At 34.1% G+C, this 22,758-nt stretch overlaps 1 protein-coding gene across 1 annotated transcript in view; it reads left to right on the top strand.

Annotated features, from left to right (window-relative positions):
- The window catches only part of CSMD1 (CUB and Sushi multiple domains 1), a 1,067,119-nt gene that overhangs the window by 1,020,495 nt on the left and 23,866 nt on the right, over nt 1-22,758 (top strand). Inside the window, exons 55-62 of the mRNA XM_059468452.1 lie at nt 8,719-8,907; nt 11,124-11,297; nt 14,895-15,077; nt 17,266-17,442; nt 18,439-18,618; nt 19,934-20,107; nt 21,040-21,213; nt 22,332-22,405. Of these exons, the coding sequence (XP_059324435.1) occupies nt 8,719-8,907; nt 11,124-11,297; nt 14,895-15,077; nt 17,266-17,442; nt 18,439-18,618; nt 19,934-20,107; nt 21,040-21,213; nt 22,332-22,405 (1,325 nt within the window). The remainder of the gene's footprint in view (nt 1-8,718; nt 8,908-11,123; nt 11,298-14,894; nt 15,078-17,265; nt 17,443-18,438; nt 18,619-19,933; nt 20,108-21,039; nt 21,214-22,331; nt 22,406-22,758) is intronic.

The following is a 22,758-nucleotide window of genomic DNA, read 5'->3' as shown; positions in this document are numbered from 1 at the left end:
ATGTTCCCTTTCTTACTTCTCACTGCTGTGTGTGTGTGTGGCTTCCACTCTCTGGTGTATTCTGCCCTTTCCTAAATATATCTTCAGAGAAACAAACTTTTCTCATGGCTCACACCTGATTTGAAGAGAGACTGAGAATTGGGGCTGTTCAGCTTAGGGAAGAGAAGGCTCAGGGAAATGTTTCTTATCATGTATACTTATCTAAGGGACAGTGTAAAAAAAGAGGTTCAGACTTCTCAGTGGTGTTCACTGAAAGTATGTGATGCAAAGGGTACAAAATCAAACATAAGAAAAAACTTTTTAAGTGTGAGGGTGATAAAACACTTGAATAAATTTCCCAGAGACCTTATGGATTTTCCATTCTTACAGCTATTCAAAACTGAACTGGACAAAGCCCTGGGCACACTGTTTAGTTGTCACTTCCAAGTTCGAGTATCCTTGTATACATATGATGACTAAAGACCATATATATACACCAGCAATATTCCTATGTCAAATTTGGTGTTAGTGAATTGATTAGAATTTACCTAAAGCAAGTAATAGCGCTTTTTCTGGCATAAGCCTTTACTTCTAGAATTGCATGGAAAGCATTTATTTTGAAGTTCATTGTTTTAACAATGGATTATGAATTTGTTTACAAAGAAAGTAAATCTTCCAGCTCTTTAAATATCCTGCTGGGAAAGGATAGCTTCTTGGCAAACTCGTACCATTTAATTCAACTGAGATTTTACATATGACCTTTCTTTCAAACCTCAGTTGAGTTCATCTGAGTCAATAATGAACTTGGCTTCATTTGGCTGACTGTACAGCAAATGCTACAAATTAAAGACTGCTACTTGAAGCTATTGCAGAGTTTATTTATTTTTTTTTAATTTATGTTGAAACTGAGCTGTTATATGTGCATACGAAACCTTGATATTTTAGCAAAATAAATCTGGCGCAGTTCTTAGGCACCCTTTTGCAATGATACATTTCTTCTCTCTGTTGTGTCAAGAGTAGGTTAACAGTTAAGTAATCAAAGTCAGGAAATTTAGTAAGGAAATTAAATGGGAGGTTTTGGAGAAGAAAAAAGTAATGCACACAAAAGATCACATTTGCTATTTAAGATCTGCATGATAAAAACTTGTATGAAAAAAAGGATTTTAATGTTTGTATTTCCTAAATGCACTGCAAACACTGAATTGTTTTGCAATGATATTTTCCCCTATTCCAGAATGCTTTTGTGTCTGTTTTGGCTTAGTAAGTAAAACCTTTTATCTCTGAAAATCTACATTTTTTTTAGCATTTTTTTTGGACCTGTGTTCTGAGGTAATGTTATTCTTAAAATACCCATGCCTTGGGGAAACTGTGTTCGTGCTGTTTCTGTCACAAGTGAAAAAGAGCATGTTGTGATTTTAAGGTACTTTGTGAGATAGAAGCCCCAATTTTTTAAAAATTATTTAAACATTAATGTCTATTTTAAAAATTGTATTTATTCCTTTTGATGGACTCAGTATTTTCTAAAGATTGGTGACAGCTTTTTCTGTAATGTGAAGGTCTCTGAAATATGACTTTAAATTCATCATTTAAATTCATCATTATCCACATGGATTCTATCTTTACTTTTATTTATTTGATAAAGAACAGGTCAAGTAGGTAGTTTACTTGCCTTTAAACTGGAACCAAATGGCATCAGAAAAATTACAATACCCAGATCTCTATTCTCTGCTGCAAACCTGCCTGCGCAGAGCTTGGTGCAGCCTGGATGCACTACTCCAGAAGTAGTTATGACTATATTAAATCCTAAGCCTAGTATGTTCACTGTTTTGTTTTTTTTTTTTTTTTCCATTAGCAGTTTGGAACCGCTTTCCATTTAGTCTTTGGAAGCACAGAAAGCCAATCTCCATTCTTTCTACTTGTCATAATAATTCCTAACCACCAAAATGAGAACGGAATCAGGTGGTCTCATCAGGGCTCTGCACTCCTGATTGCACTGCAGGTCATTTCTTCACATATTATGCCTGAAGCAAGAACTGCTGTATTAAACACCACACTTTCTGCCTGTATTAAGGCAGACTTATATTCATAATCTCTTCCAGGAAAAGTGAATATCCTTTGCTACTGTTTGCTTCAGAATTCCTTTTATCTTTTTATAAATGAGATTTAGGAGCTTTCCTCCTCTTAGAAATATGTTTCTAAAGACCAGAGAAACTTCGATGGGAAGATTCATTTGGCAAAGTTGCATAGGTTTGAGTTAGCTCACATTGTCCAGCCTGTATCAGTAAGTCCAGGCTATTTGTTAGTAATGAAGAATTCAGCTCTCTATTTTTACTGCATTTGTGCTGAATTTCTAAATTGAAAGGTTTATCTTTCTATATCTCATTGGTATTAGATTCTTGAAAAGTTTAATTAGGCTTTTATGTCTTATCCAGATACTGGTATCTAGAAAGAATTGCTAGTTTTATTGTGTTCTATTTAGTGGCTATGTCATTTGAATCAGTGGTAATATGTTCCACTCCTTCACTGACAAGAAAAATAACCTTTCTGATGGCAGCTGATAGACTGAGATTGGTGACCAATTCTTCTCATCCAAAGATAAAGCAGCTTGGAATTTAGGCAATTTTCAATCTGTGGAGGATTTGTATAAGCTGAGAAATGCATTTTGTTCAGTTTTGTTTTTTCCAGAGTCAGAGGCCCTTGTTGTGACTTATTTATACTTCAATGTCAGATATGCCTAATCTGTTCATATTGATAGCATGTTGATATTCCTCAGAAGGATAACTTGTACTTGAGTGAGTTTCCTTAATAAGGAGGTGGAGTGCCATGGGAGATGCCTTACAGTGTCTGAGATATTCTCTTGATCTGGCAGAGATGCCCCTCTCTGGAGTGAAAACAGCCTGGGGATCAGGCAAAGACATTTCAAAAGGTAGTAGAGACATCTTTTGAGGCAGTTGAAGAGGTCCTCATCCAGGTGAAAAACAATGCTCAGATTAATAAAGAATCTGAAGAAAAAGACTGTAAATCACGATCCCAGAGTTTGTAACATTCTGACAAAACATATTGTGTTAATACTACTTGTACATAAATGCCTAAAAATTAGTTTTGCATACAGAGAACACAAGAGTAAATAACAGGTAAGTACTTTGTCTTTCTGGTCAATTTGCAATTGCAATACCTGGCAAAATCTGAAAAGTTTTCATTCTTGTTTATTGTTGACTTTGCCTTGTCCTTTAGTAAAATTCCATTTACTGGCAATTTTGTCATCATGCTTTCACAAGGAGAGCTTTCTTTCTTTTTATTGGCAGCATTTTTAAAAACTTTTCAGAAAACCAGAGTGAATTCTCCAGTCTTTATTCACTCTAGTGTTAATCCCTAAACATTTTCTAGATACCAACATTAGTGCAATACTTTTTGCATAAATTTTTATTTAAAATCTGTTGATAATATATGAAAGTTTATTAAAAAAGCTTAAGATAGTTTCTGTCAAAAAAAAAAAAAAAAAAAAGGAGAACAAGAAACGAAATACTGTGAATGATGAACTTTTTGATGATCATTCAACTTCTTAACAGAAAGCTGCCCTGGAGGACTCTGACATGGTCTTTTAACTTCTTTGTCCTCAAGGGTTTGAATCTACTCAGTGCGAGGTTCCAAAGCTATCAGGGCAGACTTTGAGTATTCTCCAGCTTTTCTCAGAAGACTTAACCAAGAGTGACAGAATTCATTTCCCATGCAACTCTTGACAGGTGTCATTGAGAGGGAGCAATCTCCATCTACTCTCTCTGTGATTTACAGTTGAGTCCCCAGGGTGAAAGGCAATTGGGGAAATACTGCCTTAGTTCTGTACGCCAGCCAACTCAAATTCTTTTCTAAAGTACTCCTTACTGCAGCCCTTCTTAGCAGCACATTTGTGTGTATATTTAAAAACTGATAGCTGATCTTAAGTGGCACTGCAGGCATAATTGTGGTTACTTTTTAACTTGAGGGATCGTATTCTCTTGCATAATGATTTGGTAAAAATTCATGTATGATGCAAGGATATTTTTCACCGAGCACATGCTTAAATTATGCATTTGGTGACTGTTTTGTATTTCATTCATCACTGAGCTGTCTAAACAGATACTGCTGGTATTGAAGTGAAAACTCTGAATCACACAGAAAAGTTGATTCTTTGGGACTGCAATATATTCCTTGAACATTCCATATTTCTGATCTGCATAGAGAATTAACTTTTTCTGTTCTCCCTATTGACTTGCAAAAATAGTTCAGTTAAAATTGCTTTTGGGTGGCTTTGGGCCAGCATATCTTCATGAAGCAAAGTTCCTTTTAATTTCTAATACTGACTTCCCATAATAAGCAAGCTTGGCACAACTACCTGTTAAACCAAATATTTTGTTTTAAACATTTATATTTGATTTTGTTTTCTGTTAATAATCTCAACTTCACTAAAAAAAGGGACAGCTTATATGAATGTTGGTTAAAAATTAAACCTAGGTAGAGAATTGAAGGATCCATAGGATATTCGAAAACAGTTGTATTCATGAATCTACAAAACCTTTAATAAATAAGAATTTTTAATATGCAGCAGATTTTTCTTGTTTCAATAGACTATTCTGAGATTGAAATAATTTGAACTATTACTTTCAATGTTCTCTTTCAACTAATCTAGCGCATATTTGAGTTCAATAGCAATGATTTTCTCTAAATTGCTGTGAAACAAAAGCACTTTTTGTATTTTCTTTTGAACAAATTCTAAAAAGGCATTTCACTGTTTATTTTTCCACTTTTTCTTTTACATATTTTTATCTGTACTGCATTTCCCTGTTTATCCTTTTGATCCAGAAATAAAATAAGCAGTCAATATTCTAGTTTAAAAAAATAGCACTTTCTGATATTCTGGAGTTCCCACAACTCACAAATGAGATTTCTATGTGGCTGATAGTTTATGATACTATGATGAGTTGTCTACATTTTTGTTCTGGAAGGCACTTTCTTTTAAAGGTTTGTGCCTGTAGATCTCTACTGTCCTTCCCATTCAATCAAAGAGAATACCAGAGCATGTGCAACTTCATTCTCAGACAAAACAACAATAACAGCAATAAAACCCAAAACGAAATCAAATAAACAAACAAAAACCTTAAACAAATGCAAAACCCCTAAATAAAACCACCAAACAAAACCACCCAAAAATCACACCAGAAAGTAAACTAAAAATATAGATATCACGAAAAAGGATTCTTCTTACATCATAAGAAACTTAATCTGATAAACAACATGAATCTTGTCCTACAGCTTGGGAAGAATTCAGTAGTAAGTTTACTCATGCAAATTTGCACTAATTTTGTGTATTCATTAATGACATTTTACTGTAAAAGTGGATGTCCTGTTTAAGCTGTAAATGCCCAGTTTATAGTGCTATATTCCTTAGATAAAACAAATTTGGATGATATTAAATGCAGACTATTAAACATGCATCTGTACTGTAGATCTCTGTGAGTATAGCAAGGAGTTATATTTGTATGAGGATAAATTTTTCTAAGATTTTAAATATGGTTGCTATATTGATAAACTGATATTAATTCACCTTTGGACTATTGGCAGAGAAATGTGATTATTATTTTTCCACAGGATTTTACATATATTGTTACAGCCATAAAGCACAATTCCATCTTTTTTTATCTGTGTCGTGTAAGGGGAGAGCTGCTCTTGAAGGTGTAGTTGCTAGAACAAGTAGGTGTCAGTGGAATGGACAGGTGTTATTTTGCCATAGTTACTTTTTGATGCAAGCTTTTGTTGGAAAATGGTGCACTGATTTTAACATGGGTATAGGTCTCAAGAAGACCGGAATTCAGTTCTCTACCAGTACAAATATTCCATACAACTCTGGACTTCATTTTCTGATATGGTGGATCACAATAGTGGCATTGTGTAACTGTGAGGTGGGAATCAAATTACCATAAAAATAGTTTTAGCTTAATAAAAATATTTTTAAATATTCACTTCTGTATCTGCAATTAAATCAATATGTATTTTAAAATTAAACACTGCCTGGCGTGGGAGCTGACTTGCTTCTACTTATTTAGATGGTTTTTCATTTGAACCAGGTGGTACATTCACAGGAATTGTTTGGCACAGGGCTCAGGGGGTAGTATGGACAGGAGGATCATTCTTCATGAGCTGTTCAGAGAAATTCACTCTGTTCTGGAGAGTAGCAGCACACAGTGGCATAGACTGAGCCACCACCTACTGGCCTCATGCCAGAAAACAAGTGCTGGCTTTCTTTAATTCACATTGATACAGATGTGTATTCAAACGTTTAGGAACATGTATACATTTATGTGGAAAAATTAAGTGTAAGGATGTGTTTGTACAAGGCAACTTATAACTATGCAGAGGATGCAGGCTAGTTCCAAAAGCAGAAACTTTACAGCAGCATCCACCCAGCACTGCACTGTGTCTAATTGCCTAGGAAACAGGGTTAATCAGGATGCAGATTGTGCTGTTTCTGGGAATTGTGCTGGTTTCTGTAAGAAAGGATTGCACTGTGAGTACATATGAGCTCCTTCAGATCTAGCTTAATGTTTTGGTAAGGTAACCTGTCAGTGGACTCTGCATTTTACAGACTTTCACGTGTCCCTATTCTACAATGATAGTTATATTGCCAGTGCAAGAATTAGACTTAGCTGACAAAGATGAGTAACTGTGGAAAAAAAGCAGTAACAAAGAATGTGTCATGTAACAGAAAAAAGCATTTTCTCTTCATAATACTCTTAAATAGAGATCTTCAGAAGAAAGGATTATTGGAGCTCTTCAAAGCAAGACTTCCACATCCAAATTTTTTGCAGTTTTTGAAGAGCAGTGAGATATTAGGACTTGATATTTTTCCCTGTCTTATGGAACAGAAAAAAAATAACCAAGAGCTAAAAAGGTATTTTTTTCTGTCAATGAAATCTTATGTAAACATATACTTATTTAACCTGCATTTATCTGATTTCTGTATAAAATGTTAGGATTATAACACGATGTTTAAATAAAAGTTTTTTATATGAAATATAAGCTAAACTATTGTAATGTAAGCTGAATGTAACTTCTCTGTTGAATTATTTCATAGGATTCACCATAAATCAAATAGCAATAGTTTCAGTTAGGAGACTAAAGTTTTATTACTGCTCAGGGACACAAAAAAACGCAAAACAACAAAATTATCTCTTTCATTGAACATAATTATTCTACGTAATACCTTTCTAATGCTTTGTGTTCATCATTGTAATACCTAATTTTTTTTAAAAAATTGACTTTTCCATGTAATTGTATTTTCAGTGTTTTTAATAACAATTGGTACATGAAAAATAGGTTTCTTTATGCCAAGAAGAGTTCTTTTCCCCAAATATTACTTCTAAAATAATTTTTATGAAGAAAAACTTTAGGTTCATAGATTGATTCATTCTTTAGACCAAGGTATATGTTTGTTTAGAATTGTGAGGTTAAAATTATGAACATTTAACACTTTTAAGAACATCGATTTAAATGATAAGGATAAATAAATTAAAACTGGATTTTGCTCCAGATTAAATTTAAGGATGTTAGAATTTTTCTAAAATCCTGATGCTTTTTAGCTGATTGAATGAAATGTCCCTTCAATGAATGAGTATTTGCACAGGATGCCTTGTTCTAGGGTATTGCCTAATTATCACATTTAAATCACATTTATTGCCTAATTATCACATTTATGGTAAAATTTAAGCTTTTGAATAAAAGGAGCAAGAAGCAGTCCATTGAAGACTATGTTTATCTTACTTCTAAAATTATAATCTTATCCATATTTTATCCATTGATTTATTTTTCATGAGAATATATTTGAACTAAATGACATACTTGAAAAGTAGATTCCTGTGGTTCTTTGATGAGCTTCAATTTATTATAAGAATTATATTGTAAGTGGTTTTTTTAGTTTATTTATACTGTTATCTGAAGAATGAAGATGGGAGGGGTGGAGTAGGTGTTTGTAACTTTTCATATAGTTTTCAGATCAACAGACAACAAAACTGAGTGTTTTAAAAAGTCCCTTCTAACCCAAGCTTTTGAATGAATCTATGACTCTGTAATCACTACAAAGTATAAAATGAAGGGGTGGGGACGGTAGCTACTCTTTATATAAAAACAAAACAGCAATGAAAATACCCATAATTTTTTATGTTTTTAATGGCTATCTGAAAAAATTACTTCATGCTTTTTGGTGCTTACCCTCACTCCTGCTCCCCTATCAAGTATTTGATTTTCACTGTTGTCCTTTACCTGTTCTACACATTAATAGCAGAAAATTTCCTTAATATTTGAAGTAAATTTTCTCATTAGAGTAAAAGTTTTAAAAAAAGTAAATGTCAAAGTGTTATTTTAACTGTTGCTTCACATAAAAATTATGTAGAATTCCAAATTAAGCCTGCCAAGGGAATGATTAAAAAATCTCTCCAATTTCTCTTTCATCTTTGAACCACTTGTATACTTGATAGTATGTATCTTGTCCAAGATTATTAAAAGAACTGGAGTAAATTGTAGTATTACCTTCAAAGCAAAAAGATCTATTGTCTTACTTAGGGGTCAATATTTCTGATATTTAAATCAAATAAAAACCAGAAAGGAACCATAGATGAACCACAGTCGCGAGCTTCTATTGAAGCAATGAAAATCATTGCTGTACTTATTGCTGTTATGCCTCAGCAATGAAAACTGTTTGTCTTACAGTGGTGAACTGCTCTGATCCTGGCTTTGTGGAGAATGCAATTCGTCACGGACAGCAGAATTATCCTGAAAGTTTCAAATACGGAACGAGCGTGGCGTATCATTGCAAGAAGGGCTTTTATCTCTTGGGCTCGTCTGCACTGACCTGTAAAGCCAATGGGTTATGGGACAGATCCTTGCCAAAGTGTTTGTGTAAGTGTCCATTTGGTTGGATTAGCATTAAAGAGTTGTACATGATTTTAAATCGTGATAGGAAAAAGTGTAGCCATCTATTAAGGAACAGTGTGGACTTTGAGATCAATAATTTGCAAATTGTACATCTCAGTAAGGAAAGATTAAGACAGAATATCATTCAATTTACCATTATTAAAAATGTGTTTCCAGGGAACTGTGAAACTATTATTTCAAATGCCAAAAGTCAACAATAATTTTCCCTATTGGTAAATTGTTAAGGTGTCCGGTGTGGGATCTCAGCACCTCAGGACGGAGGTGCAGAGTGGCCGAGACCACCCTTGGGGGGCTCAGGAGTCCTGGAATGTTGCCAGAAGTGTCTGGTGGCTGGACTTTGATCCTACACAGGAGACGACACCTGTATGAGGATGGGAGGATTTCACTGGGTGAATGGTGAAGGGATAAGTTAATTAGAGTGTAAGACACAGGGTTTAGGATTTCTGTACAGGGGGGTCTAAAGAAGAAGGATGGAGGAACTGGGGCGTGTCCTGTTCTTCTTCTTCTTCTTCTTGGCCTCCATCTTCTGTGGTGGTGGTGGCACTTTGGGATTGGTTATTACTAAAAGTGCACCGGTTAATAAGGGTAGAAGGTATTGGGGAAAAATGATAAATATTGTACACGTAACTTCGAGTATAAAGATAGGTGACCGCCCCGGGGGCTTGCAGTGTGCCCATGGCTGACTTGCTGTGCAGACCTCTGTCGGGCTGAAAGAAAATCTTTTAGATAAACAATTAATAAGCACCGAGACCGAGACAAGATCAGAAGTCTCTCCTCCTCCTTTGAAGCGTCGGCTCTTCAAGGCCATCCCTGGGCCTTTCCAGGCCACCTAAACAGCCGAGAAACCGACAGTCCGGAAAGAGCTAGGGAAATCTAAAATTATTATTTATTTGTTATAATCTAGAATGATAGTCTAAGACTATTAATGCCTATATCAGATATTTATATTTTTTTCAGACTCATTGTAGTGTATATATGAGAACAAATCTGTGAAATATTGCATAGAAAAATTTGGCTCAAGAGGGTCTTTTCATAACATCACTTTATATTTCCTTCATCACTTTCTCTTCAGAGAGGGAGAAAATCTGGTGTTTCCTATGATCAGTAAGCTTCATATCAAACAAAATAACTATTTGCTTGAGTTTAATTTCCATTGAGATATTTCCCTTCTCTGATCACAGTTAATTTGCTGTCATGATTTCTGATTTGCAATGCAATGAAAAGAAGTAATAAATGAAATTGAAGTATATTTTAATTTGAAACACATGAGATGCTTTTAAAGTTTTTGCTTTACAAAATTGCAATTTTTTATAAAATAATTTATTTCATGGATTTACACTTATATAGCAGAGTAATGAATGTCACTAGGTTGGTGAATTTTTTCTTTATTATGCTTTTCATATACTGCTATGTATGTAATATTCACATGACCCAAGTAGGTTTTTTTGGGTGTTTTTTTCACAATAATCTATGCTTTCAGTGTCTGTCAATAAGAGCTATAACCTGAGAAGTGGGTTTATTCCCATTTCAGTAGTAAAATAATTAGGGAAAATACAAAATTTTAAATACAAAGTAGCTGCATATTTTTTTTTAGTTTGGCCAGAATATTTACTGGTGCCAGCATGTTCTTTACTTCTTGTATCTTAGAAAAATAAATATGATTTAAAATTATAAAAAATTATCAGTAATCCATTTTCCTCTTGCTCACTCTAGTTCATCATATTGCTAAAATAATATTACAGAATAAATATTTTATTTCACTATGCTGCTTAAACTGTACCTAGCTGTAGATATGGTAAAGCTACTTATGTCATCATATCTGCAATATATAAGTGCATTACAGCAATAGCCTTATTTGGTGTCTTCCTCCCTATTGCTAACCAAAATAAGCTGTGCTATTTGTAGGGAGAAGGATCATGAACAGAAATGAATGAGGAAAGAAATCTATATATTTTTAGAAAAAAGCTAAAGTGGATAGGCTAGTTTTATACATAGTTTTGTGCTTAATCTCACGAATGACCAATAAATCATCTATAGCAAGAAGAAAACAAAAGCTTTGTAAGAGTTGAAATCCAGAGAGATGTATATTTTGTGGAACCAGCCTTGTATTTAAAAGTTCTAAGAGTTTTTTTCCCATGCTACGAAAACATCTCATAAACTTGTGTTCTTTCCTCTGTTAGCCATTTCTTGTGGACATCCTGGGGTACCTGCAAATGCAATTCTTTCAGGAGACAAATTTACATATGGCTCCATAGTTCACTATTCTTGCACAGCGGGTCGAAGGCTCATAGGAAATTCTACGAGGGAGTGCCAAGAAGATAGCCACTGGAGTGGGACTCTGCCTCACTGTTCAGGTACTTGTACCAACCATTATCTGAATGTCACCTTCTCATATGAGTAAGGCTGTTCTCACACATTTTTTTTGCCAAATATTTGTTTTGTTTATTTTCCGGCTTTATTTTCATTGCACCAATGGCCACTTTGCTGTATCACACCTTTTACTGAAATATTCTCATAATCATCTTACTCTCTTTGTCATTACTTCGCAACTCCAGTCCTCAGCAAGATGCTCTAGTTGTATACTGCAGTGTGTAGAAGACACAGCAAAACATGGTCACAGTGTTTCAAACATGGTCAAGTTTTGCTTAAAAAGAATACATGTGTTACGTTGTATTTTTATGAACATTGTTATGTGTAAACAAAGGTTGTTACATAAGAAAATTTTGATTAAGAAAATCCACACCAGAGGTATTAAGGTAAACTTTTACCTTGAACCTTTAAAACTTAAACATTTTGCTCCTCTTTTCTCTTGCAGAAATATACTTTATTATTGTCACAATGGCTTTATTATTGTCATAAATGTCTGATGTGTTCTTAGTGCTTTCAGGAAGTACAGGGACAGTTCATTCTCCCCTAGATTATGCAGATCTAAAAGAAGCCAAAACATGGCACAGGTTTTTTGAAGTGTTCAGGCCAGGATTGGCTACTAAGGGCACCCACGGCATATTAATAGCTTTTGTAAGGGAAACATGTATACACACTTTGGTATATAAAAATCAAATACCTGAATGGTTTTAGAAGAATATTTTCTAGTGAGAAAATTGTTCATAATTACCCATTATACAATCTTATAACTTCCCTTGAGCTATTGGACATGCCTACTGTTGGGCTGATGTGATTCAATGTGGTTCAATTAAAATTTGACCTAATTTAAATAGGTGTAAGGTACTTTGAATGATTTTCAGTACTTTGAGAAAGCTCTGAATAAGTTAATTGAAAATGGTCCATTTATGAGCTGCAAGGATGATTCTGCAAGGATGCTGAGCAGAATTTGAAATACTGAGAAAAGGAAATTAATTTGAATCACTACTGTTTCTTTTCAGTTTTCTGCTGCTCAAGGAAATAGTTTAGATTCTTCTCAAACTGCTAGATCTCACTGCCATCATGGTCTCTATGCCTAGACCTGAAAGGCATCACTGCACAACAAGAAATCTTTTCTTGCTTATCTTAAGCTCACATTTATGTCATTTTCACATTTTCAGCCAGCATAATATTCCAGAACTGAAATTGCACTAAGACTTGAATAGCCAGATAACAATCTATCTGACATTTCTCACCACAAAAATATCCTGTTGGTGGAGAGAAATTTTAATTGCTAATAACTGAGACTCTTCAGATATTTTCAGTCATGCATATGACAGTATATTATAGACTCATAGATTTTGAAAACATTTAAGAGCCCTGTACCCATGTTTTATGGTGGGGAAGATATGTCTATTGTAACTAAAATATTGTTACTGATACAGAATTCAATTTTCTAACTTTGAACACCATCTCAATGGGTCGCCATCTCAAGAGCAAGGTAATTCCCTAAGAAAATGAAAATCTCCCTCAGTTGGCTCAATGTAAAAAAATCAATGAACCCCCCCCCCGAAAAAAAAAAAAGCCACCAGAGAAAACCCTAAAAAGGCATCTCATTTCTCTATGGTATTTAGAATTGTAAAACGAACTACACTTTCCAAGTTAGATATTCAGGAGATTAATCCATCAAAATCCAATATGAATAATTTGTTGTCATAATGTCAGTGAAAGAATGATTGTGCCCAGGCTGACTGAGAACTCTAATTGGTTTTGTATTTCAGGGATATGAAAAACAGTCCAAATATAATGTTTAAAACCTGTAATCTCTTTCAGAATGGGATTCATTTCTTTGTTATATATTAATATATGTTTGAATGCCTGATGGTTCTATGATGGTAGAAATATGATCTCAGGGTTTCTTTTCACCTGGGACCTGTTACAATGATGGACTTTTGTAGCTTATGAATTAAGCAATAGTTGACATTTTTGTTTAAAAATGGATAATGGATAATTCAATAATGGATAGTGAGTCTTCTACATTGCTAAATAAAAAGGAGTGTAGGCCTTCATATTACTGTAACTGCCTTTGTCTATACCCTTTGATTAAAACATTTCATGGTCTCAGTTCAAATTTTCTCCAAGTAAAACCTAATCATGTTCAAGAAAAACAAAAAAGTGTCTAGTCATTCATCTGGAATTCTCAGCAAAATCCCTAAGCAACTGAGACGTCATTAAATTTTCAGAATCATAGATCATTCTGTCCTGAAAAATCCCTTTGCATTCACAAGCCAAATTATATGTGATGTATCTGTTTCATGCCATAAACATGCCACAGTGGGAGCCTGAATCAGAGTCCTCATGTTATTTCACACATTTTAAGCAGACAGAAGTGTCTGTGAAATAGTAATGTCTCAGAGTAAGTGGAAGCAGGTAGCATCCAGAGGCCACATCTGGATTTCTGCTTTAGCAGTACCAGGGCATAAGTCATGGATGATCCCTGAGACCATTATATTCATTAAATTAATTTAGACTGATTAATTTAACAAATTAACTTTTTCCTATCACACCTGGCAGTCCGTCAAACCACGCACAAATACATTACAAGTTTGTGGGTGCTGGAGATCATTCTCAACAGTCAGTTTGGAGGCAGCCACTGTATTTTGGAGAGTGAGTTTTATTGTACACAGAGAGACAGAATATACCAGCTGAACCAGCTGACTTAAGACACTCACACTGTTTACAAGTATGTATTTATACCAGGAAATCTGGGTCTAAATGCTATAGGACAGTGTGACAAGTGCAATCTATTCTAGAAGAACCTAGTACTAAACAAAGTGAACACAATCAAAGCCCATAAGTTAATCTTGAATTTAGGAATTGTCTTGGCCTCCTTTTGTATGAAATCATGATTGTATCCACACTTACTTGCTATTATTAAACCCTTATGGCACATAATTGTGCTTTCTGACATAAGAAAATTTTGATTTCTAAATAAACTATTTGAGTTTTCTCAAAAATTTGGTATTTTTCTCTTTGTTTAGGATTTTACCTTATATATTATAGGGGTGCCTATGGAAAAAAAACCCATTTAAGAGTACACAGACTCAAAACTATTAAAATATTTACATGTATTTTGAAAAATAAAAAGCAAACCCAAAAATAAAATCAAAGCCCAAAATCAAAACCTATAGTTTCAATAATATTTGAGTTTAGACATATAATTCAAAAGTGGAGATCAAAGGATAATGTTGCTGTTAACTGCAATATAGACACAAAAGGATTTAGGAGATAGGCAATTTTATACCCAAATTTAAAATAAATTGTTGATACTGAGAACATGCTTCCTTAACCATCTTGAATAGTATCTTCTGTAACAGCCTCTTTATGTGATAAAGCACTTGACTGATTCATCAGACTGATGAGGACATCTTTGAGAGCTCTGTCTTGCAACACGTTCTTTCTCTTCTAAATTTGTGACCGATATTTGCATAGGAACAATGCAGTGTCTGTATTCGCGAGAGAGTAGTTTCCCTGCCACTACATCCGCACACAATGTCCCTGCCAATAATTGTGCCTGTTGTGTTTTGCAGGAAATAATCCTGGGTTTTGTGATGATCCAGGAGTGCCAGCCCACGGGTCTAGACTAGGGGATGAATTCAAAACAAAAAGTCTGCTACGTTTCTCATGTGAAATGGGTTATCAGCTGCGAGGCTCTGCGGAGAGAACGTGCTTGCTTAACGGCTCCTGGTCAGGTACCCAGCCTGTGTGTGAAGGTGGGTATTGGCACATCAGTGTTGTGACACTATTGACACACCTCCAAACGACTTTTTATTCTTTAATTGAAAAATTTTATTAGGTGGAAATATGCTTTCATAACATTCTGCAGAAAGGTGATATAAAAATGTCTAAAAGCGGTTCATGTTTTGCTTAAAAACTTGCATCTAAATTGCTAAAGTTTTGGAATATATATTTATAAGAAGTTTGTGAGAAAATAATTTTAGTTACAAAATAATTAGCCTGAAAATAAATAATTGACACCTGAGTTAAATGTTAAAAGATGCTTTTGATTGAAGAGATATGAAAATGGAGTGATAAATAAATCTGTCATCGGTTTTTTAATAATAAAGTACTTTCATCTTCTCTATCTATGTAATATCTATCATTCAGGGACTGAATAAATGATAAAGTTGCATAAATGAATATATAAATTAAGTATAAATGAATAAATCAGTTGCATATTTCTCAACAGAAGTTAGTCTATTTTCTAATGAGATATTTTTATGCTGCCTCTTTCAGAAGAAATGCAACAAAAATATTTCTGAAATCACAATTTAAAACCAGATAAAAAACATAATAAAGAATTTTTACATTTTTGTGAAGTTAAAATTGGGAAGCAGTAATAGAAGACTTCAAAATCAGTTTTATAATGACTGCTCATTTTCTGAGAATGTTTGAAAAATTGCTTTATCTAAGTCATCAGAATGAATGGATTCTGTAGTATCTGTTGTCTCCTAAACTATGTGATAAAATGGAAGATAGAACAAAATATTTGCTACAATTTTTTTTACCTAAACTTTTTATTCTGAGAACAATTATTCTTTTGCAGTATTCTTCAGCACAGACTAATCTTCTGTCAGTGCAGATAGCATCATAACTGTATAAAAATGGCAGTGGGCACAGGATCAGTATTTGAATCATTATTTTCAGCAGAAAACTGAAGTTTTGCAGTATATTTTCTGCTTGCCTTACATGAAGACATTAACTATAGTAGGACAGCAGAATTCAGTGGCAATTATCAGTGTTTTAAGTGCTGCTTTTTTCCAGCTTTAATCAGTGTTTGCTTCAACCTTGTCTTTTCAGAAAAAAAAAAATAAGAAAAAAGCCTTATTTGTTTTTTCCATTTTTATATAATCCTTCAATTGTTTCCCATTTATTCTAAGTAACAATGAAATTACGAGAAGTACATTTATTCATTCCCTCAAGTTCAAGTTGCAACTTATTGAATTTTTCTCTTCACTATTTGAAACTTTTAAACTTAAAAAGTGGTTAAAAATTAATTTTAAAAAGGCATTAAGGCATTATTTCAAACATAAATAGTAGACAAATTTTCAATTGGTAAATTGTATTTGTTTTAATCACAAAACCTAACAGTGTTATATTTTAATTATTAGATTATAACTATTATGTTGGGAGCCATCCAGCAGGGGCACCTGCAGCAGGTCCAAGTCTTTCTTCTGCTGGGGACCCCAGAGGTGGATGAAGTACTCTAGGTGGGGGTCTCAAAAGACTGGAGTTGCTAGAAAAGTTGTTAGGAAAACTCAAAAACCCAAATTATTTTAATTGGTTGGTCCACTGGGAAAAAAAAAAAACATTGGTTGGTCCTCTTCCAAAAAAAACCCCAACATGTAATCAAAGTAATCAAGTTAAGCCACTGTCAAATCTTGAACATGTGAAGCTGACATAATTATTGCCTTAAAGAATTAATATAGATGCCCAAAAGATATGGAGGTCGCCGCAGAATGTCTGTTCTTCTCTTGACTCAAGAAATAAATTAACAAGAAGCTCATAATTTGCTATTTATGCATTTTTACAATTGAAAAAGGAGGTACCAGAAGACGGGAAGAGAATAGCAAAATGTGCCAAAAGGCAAGACAGAGTATGGGTCTCTCAGTAAGCCCTGAATGAGCTTTATTTACTCCAATGACTGTATTGGGTGGAGTAGAACAAAAAGGGCAAAATATCTGAATCAGGAATTCAAAAAAAAAAAAGGAAAAAAATGCAAAAATAATATTAACAAAGAGAAATAGAATGTTAATTCAAGAATATACCTATTACATATTTTCTCAGTAAAACTTGCTATAGGTGTTTTCAAAAACAAGCTATTAACCTAGTTGTTTTTTTCCTTTTTTTTCATCCCAGTTAGTCACCTATCATCAAAATTTTTTTAAATCTTCTTTGCAGCTGTATCTTGTGGGAACCCTGGTACACCAGCCAATGGTATGATAATATACACTGATGGAATATTATTCTCCAGTTCAGTCATTTATGCCTGCTGGGAAGGTTACAAAACTTCAGGGCTAACTACAAGACATTGTACTGCTAATGGGACATGGACTGGCACTGCTCCAGACTGCACAGGTCAGAAACAAATTTTCTTATCCTAAAGCTTTTACATAGTAAGTCATCCAGCCTTCCTATTGAAACATCATTATTTTGATAGATAAAATAACACATTTTTCCACATTCCTGTCTTTAATACCTGAATATTTTTATATGTCTAAAGGTACATGCCCTTATAATGCATGCTAGATGCTTCCAGAACTATCTTCTTAAGATGGCTACATAGGTAACTTTATTGTATTTGTTTACCTCAATGTAAACAATGTCAATTAGATTATATTAATATTTTTTAGAATAATGCTGTATTTAGCTGTCCATTTAAAGTTTCCTTTAGAATTTTTTCCTTTTTTGCCTTGTGGCTTACACTTAGAGAAGGAAGTTATGGTAGCTCAAAATCAAATTTTGTGTAATTGGATACATTACTGTGCCAGTTTTTATTGTAAGCCAAATGAGTCAGAATTGATCAATCACCATTCTGCTAAGGACCAAGAACCAGGGAGCAGCAAGACTGGGTTAATCCATCAGGTAAGGTGAGCAGGGACCAGAGGAGTGCTACAAGGCAAGCAGGGCTAGTGGCTTCACTGACAAAGCCAGACTCACGGTACATCAGTATTTTTATAAGCACTCACACACACAAAAGAAAAGAAATCTATAAAAAGGGAAAAAAAGAAGCATTTCATAACTCTGCTGGAATTGCATTGCACCATCAACTTCAGGCTTGATGTGACAAAGATCTCAGTTTGAAAGGAGAAAACATCTGTCAAAACTACCAACAACAGTCTGCAGGACCTGTAGAGGCTCCTCTGCATGCCAGATGAGGCTACTGTGTTAAAGGAAAATGATATTTGGTCCATGGTATTGAAATGCCTCAGAAAGATAATTTTCTTGACAGAAACAAAATTTTTCCTGACAGAAACAAAATTTTTCTTGTATTGTAAACTAAAAGAAAGGACATCAGGTATGCACAGTTTTATATTTATTTCAAAAAAAATCCTTTTTTCTTTTCTTCACTAGTGATTAACTGTGGGGATCCAGGTGCATTAGCAAATGGCATTCAGTTTGGAAATGATTTTACCTTTAATAAGACAGTCAGCTATCAGTGCAATCCAGGCTATCTGATGGAACCTGCAAGTTCATCTACCATGCGTTGTGTAAAAGACAGCACTTGGAACCAGAGTAAACCAATTTGCAAAGGTGAGCTTTTGAATTTAACAGTGTACAAGTATTGTTTTGACACATATGTGATATTCACTAACTGCTGTCTTTATTTATTAAAAAAAAAATCAAAATATTCTCTGGAACAATTACTGTTCAAATGCAACTAAAACATTTGGATAAGTATTTCTGTAGAATTTATATTTGCTTTGCACATATGCTGTGATAGAATAGTAGTCAAAACAGTGACATTATTGACTAAAGTAGAAAATTACTCTGCGAAAAATATTGTCAGAGTGCTCAGCTTAAAAAAATACAAATGTAGTACCCATTTTCCTTTTTGGCCTATTTCTCTTGGATTAGATAGAAAAAATTCTGTAACAGGATTCTGTAAACCAAGGTTTCTGTGAAAGATTCCCTTGTTGCAGTAGTGTAGTCATCATAAACAGCCAAAAAACCTACTTCACAAATAGCTAATTACAAGTGCTAGCAGGAAGGTCATAGGCTGATGAGGCTGAAAGACAAATAAGGCAGCCTGGTGAAAATTGTTAAAACAACTTCAGCAGCCCAGGGAGTAAATTTAACAGCCTAGGGCATCTTCTGCTTATAGAAGGCCTAGGCTGCCAACTCACCTAGCACCAACTCACTGTGATATCTAAGTCTAGACTACTAATTAAATTTTGGCATATGTATTCAACTGACTGCATTTTTCTGCCATCAGAATTACTGCCTGAGTGATTTTGTGGTTGTGGTCTTTGTTAAAAGAAATTATATGGAAATGTAAATGAGGACATTCCAAATTTCATCATTTTGGGCTCCTTTATCAGAAGATGGAAAGCATCAGAATAATTTCTTAGCCCCTAATTACCAATAAAATTAATCACCATTGTGTGTAGAAAGCCTTAGAAAATGAGCAGGTGAATGAACAGTCATATTAAATAGTGCTGTGAAATTAGTTTAGAAGAAAATGCAAATATTTAGAAATTTAGAATCATAAAAACTTACTTATTGAAAGAAATAATGTTTACTGAATTGTTTTACCTAGCTAGTAACCTGTTGCCCAAGATAATCATTAATGAATATGTAGGGAAAAAATATGAAACTAGGTAGCTATGTACTGTTTGGGCTTCTAGCAACCTAGAACTCAGGGACTTCCTAAATCCAGAGCCTTTATTTTTGTTTTTTAATTAGTTTTCTGTCTATTACAGACTGCTAAGTCAACACATGTATCCTTTGTTGGAACAATAGTTGGAAATAACTCTTTTTTAGATTCAAACCTATGAGGGCATATTATATTATGTATTCCTAAACCCTATAAATTCTTGAGATTGTAACTTTTCTTTCTCTGACACAGCCATTACTTGTGGCCCCCCTCCAGCAGTGCTGTATGGGAAGGTGGAAGGCTCTGATTTTCGTTGGGGTGCTAGTGTGAGTTACAGCTGTGCAGAAGGCTATCAGCTGTCCAACACAGCCATTCTCTCCTGCGAAGGGCGAGGAGTTTGGCGGGGAGACGTCCCACAATGTTTGCGTAAGTTTTCAGGGTACACTTGTGTTGGGCTTCACCAAAGCCACAATTGGTTCTCTTGGGCTACAGTCACAGAATCACAATTTAAAAGTGACTCAGCTACATCAGGTAATATATTAATTACTGCAGGATTCTACGTTCTTGTACCAAAGAGCTTACCTTGATATGAAATTTGAGTGTCTGTGCCCATTAAAGTTCACAGTCTTCTTCCTTTCCCCCAAAGTCACCTCAATCTCTTGTTACCTAATTGTACCCATCACTGGTAATCCTATTGGTTCTTCTGAATTTGACTTGTGGTGATCATGACTGGAATATTCCCTTACACTTTTCCTTTTATTTTCTTCCCTGTTTCCATTTCCATTAACAGGTGAAAACAAGTATGCTAACCCTTAAGCTCATAGCTCATAGCTTTTCTAAGCAATTTTTTTATTTTTGAAGACGAGTACATACCCTCATATCTTGCTTGTATTTATTTTTCAGCATTTTCTAAATCTGTCAACTCAACTCTTTGAGTGCTTGAAATCTTGTTAGGACCCTGATAAACATTTTCCCTTTTATCTAAATGAGGCAAAAATTTCCAACCTACTCATTTGAGTGTGTCAAATGTGGAAAAATTGTTTTATTTTTAAGCATTGCAATATTGCATTGTCTACTTCAGGATTATTTTGTCATCCAAATCTAATCAATATTTAAGTGTCTCATTTAAAAGCTCTATTTTTCCAGGTTAAGTTCTACACTTACAATAGCTATAACGGCGACAATTTGTTTTAAATTGCTGTCAAGAATTTAGGAGACCTACAGTCCTACACAGATAAATAAACAGAGCATTTCCACTCATATCCAATATGCCTGCCTTGCACATAAAATGATGTAGAATACTTCAGGTTAAAGCATGATTTTAATACGTTTTTTTTCTTTTCATTTCTATGTATCAGCTGTGTTTTGTGGTGATCCTGGTACTCCAGCAGAAGGACGCCTCAATGGAAAAAGTTTCACCTACAGATCTGAAGTTAGCTTCCAGTGCAGACCTCCTTTTATTCTGATAGGCTCTTCAAGAAGATTCTGTCAAGCAGATGGCACTTGGAGTGGAATTCAGCCAACATGCATTGGTAAGAAACTACCACTAATGCATGTTCTACTGAGAATATTCTTGAAAAAATATTACACTATCATAAATCTAGCAATTAGCTATCCAAGTATAAAAAAAATCTTTGTAATATAAAAATAACTAGTTTAATAAGGTTATATTTTAGGATAAAAACAATCACATATGAAGCCATTTGTATATTTACAGGGTTGTTTGTCTGCTGAAAATGCAGAACGTCAATAAGTGCAAGTGCATAAATTTGTTCCATCTATTTTTAGAATCTCTTGGATATGCAGTAGACTGTGGCAGATTAAAGACCAGATTTTGTCACTGGAGAGTTAAAGGCATTTTTCAGAATTGATCCTAAATCAAAGTGTTTTCGACTTTGTGAACATGACTTGTACATCTCTGATCTTTTGAAATTCTGATTAATTCCCAAATACTCTCAGTTTCTCATTGACTGCTGTACAACTGGTGGGCTTTTAGTATGTTGTATCAATCAGATTGGCACCTTTAACTCCCACTGACATTGCAATTTGATCCCACTTGGGGTGACTTGCTGGAGAAAATTAGTTTAGTTTTATAATAAAAAATTCTCTTTGATATTTCTAAACAAACATATTCAGATGTAGATTGTAGGCTGTTTATATATTTTGTCATGGCTGAGATATTTGCTGTGTGGAAGAGCTAGGCAGTCTTAAAAAATGTTGTAATCATGATTATTGAAAGCAGCTTGTATTTTTAAATGAAGACATAACAGTTTGTATGAATTATTTCTCTCTATAGTTTTTGCAAACTGGGCAATCATCTTACACCTATATTTTGCTACAGAGGCATGGATTCAAAGAGATTTAAAAGGATATGATTGCTAAAAATTAATGCAACCCTAACTGTAAAGTCTGCACTACCAGAAATACCTGCAAAAACAAAAAAAAAAAAGACAGTGTGCTGAAACAAATTACTATGATATACTTGGTAATTTAGTTGGAAATACTAGTGTAATATATAGAAAAACACACATTCAATTAAGAATTGAATTCTTGTCATCACTAGACGTTGATGGAATGATTTAATCTTTGCAAACAGTTTTAGATTCTTTTTTTCATACCATAATAATATGTGTTTCACATTTTGCATTAGATCCAGCTCACAATACATGTACAGACCCTGGTACTCCACATTTTGGAATACAAAACAGTTCCAGAGGTTATGAGGTAATTTTTAAATTATTATTTATTAGCTTTCTAAAGTTAAAATGTATTTAATAATTACATCAGAAATTTAATGACATACATTTTATGTAGTCTTAAATGTCTGATGCAAACCTTGAGAAATTTTCACCCTCTTTTTAATAAAAACTCATTCTTCATGCCAAGCTTCTTTTAAAACATTCAGCTTAAAGAAAGAACTTCTAACCTTGAAATATATCATGCATTCAATCCTTTGGGAGACTTCAGTCCAGAAGGCAATTTATATATTGATTACTTAATATGATATGACATAATATAATTACCTTACTTTATGATAATAATCCCTTCATACATTGATGAATAGTCAGTAAATACCT

Source organism: Ammospiza nelsoni, chromosome 3, assembly GCF_027579445.1.
Source record: "Ammospiza nelsoni isolate bAmmNel1 chromosome 3, bAmmNel1.pri, whole genome shotgun sequence".
NCBI lineage: Eukaryota > Metazoa > Chordata > Aves > Passeriformes > Passerellidae > Ammospiza > Ammospiza nelsoni.
The sequence above is the reverse complement of the archived record's forward strand: the minus strand, read 5'-3'. Positions and strand labels throughout refer to the sequence as shown.